At 37.1% G+C, this 1,089-nt stretch overlaps 1 protein-coding gene across 1 annotated transcript; it reads left to right on the forward strand.

Annotated features, from left to right (window-relative positions):
- Positions 1 to 268: 268 nt before the first annotated feature.
- On the forward strand, positions 269 to 841 carry LOC135499356 (cyclic AMP-dependent transcription factor ATF-3-like). The gene has a single exon (XM_064790101.1). The coding sequence runs from the start codon at positions 269 to 271 to the stop codon at positions 839 to 841; it is 573 nt and encodes a 190-aa protein (XP_064646171.1).
- The last annotated feature ends 248 nt before the right edge of the window (positions 842 to 1,089 follow it).

Consider the following 1,089-nt stretch of genomic DNA (forward strand, 5'->3'; position numbering starts at 1 on the left):
ATTGTAATAAAATATCGTATTTTTAACTTCCTGGTTAAACATTTTTATTTTTAAAACACAGACAAGGACGTCATTGTTTTTGAACTTTTCAACGTCTCAGCTGCATTTTCCCCATTTGGTGTCGGTTAGTGGCCAACAATTGCAACAAAAAACAGTTTTGTGTATATTTTGTGTCCAGGATCATCGAAATCAATTCATTTGCATCGGAACCCTCACCAACATGACTAATAACAGCGAAAACGCATCATCAATATATTACCTTTTCGAGATGGACCTCCACAACCACCACCACCCGCGTATTAACCCACATTTCATAAAAGATGAAGGATCGGGACTATCTGCGATTCCGGTTCCATTGGGTATGCCGATGCAATACGAGAATATAAAGCACGAAAACATCAAAACGGAGGAAATTTATTCTGCGGTAAATGCTGAAAACACGTGTCCTATTCTCAATCCTGCTGTAACACCAAGTTCAATAGTGAAACACAAAGAAACCGTCGAAACAAGAACACCGAATGTTAAAACCGAACGTAATATCGAAGACCTTGGCTACTGGTGTAATACGCCACCAAAAAGGATGAAAAAGACCGATTATTCATCAGCAGAACAGGCTGAAAGGATGGAACTGCGAAAGAAACGAAATCGTGAAGCTGCGGCAAAATGTCGACAACGAAAGGAGCAAAGGAGACAAGAATTGGAGGAACAAGTTGCAAGACTGGAAACTGAATTGAATGAACGTACGGACGAAGTTGACGGACTAAAACAACAAGTCGATCATTTACAGACACTTTTGTGCCTGCATGCACCTACTTGCAAAATCAAAGTTGAAGGTGAATAATAAACTATAAAAAATGAATACTTTGTAAAATTATAAATTGTGAATAAAATCAAACTAAAAATATATATAATAATAACACGTATTTTATTAGTACTTCCTTATGGAACCATAATATAATTTCTACATCCTTATCGGTTTGGCATTCGCATATACCACATACCCAAAACCTGTAAAATCACCTACCCGGAAGTAAAAATACAATAGAAAATGTATTGCAACACGCTAACTTCCTCTTCAACTACCCTTAC

The sequence above is a fragment of the Lineus longissimus genome, chromosome 15 (assembly GCF_910592395.1).
Source record: "Lineus longissimus chromosome 15, tnLinLong1.2, whole genome shotgun sequence".
Classification (NCBI taxonomy): Eukaryota; Metazoa; Nemertea; class Pilidiophora; order Heteronemertea; family Lineidae; genus Lineus; species Lineus longissimus.

Bases quoted from the DNA above. Each gene is read 5' to 3' on its own strand.
- LOC135499356 (XM_064790101.1), top strand. From the start codon at position 269: ATGGACCTCCACAACCACCACCACCCGCGTATTAACCCACATTTCATA.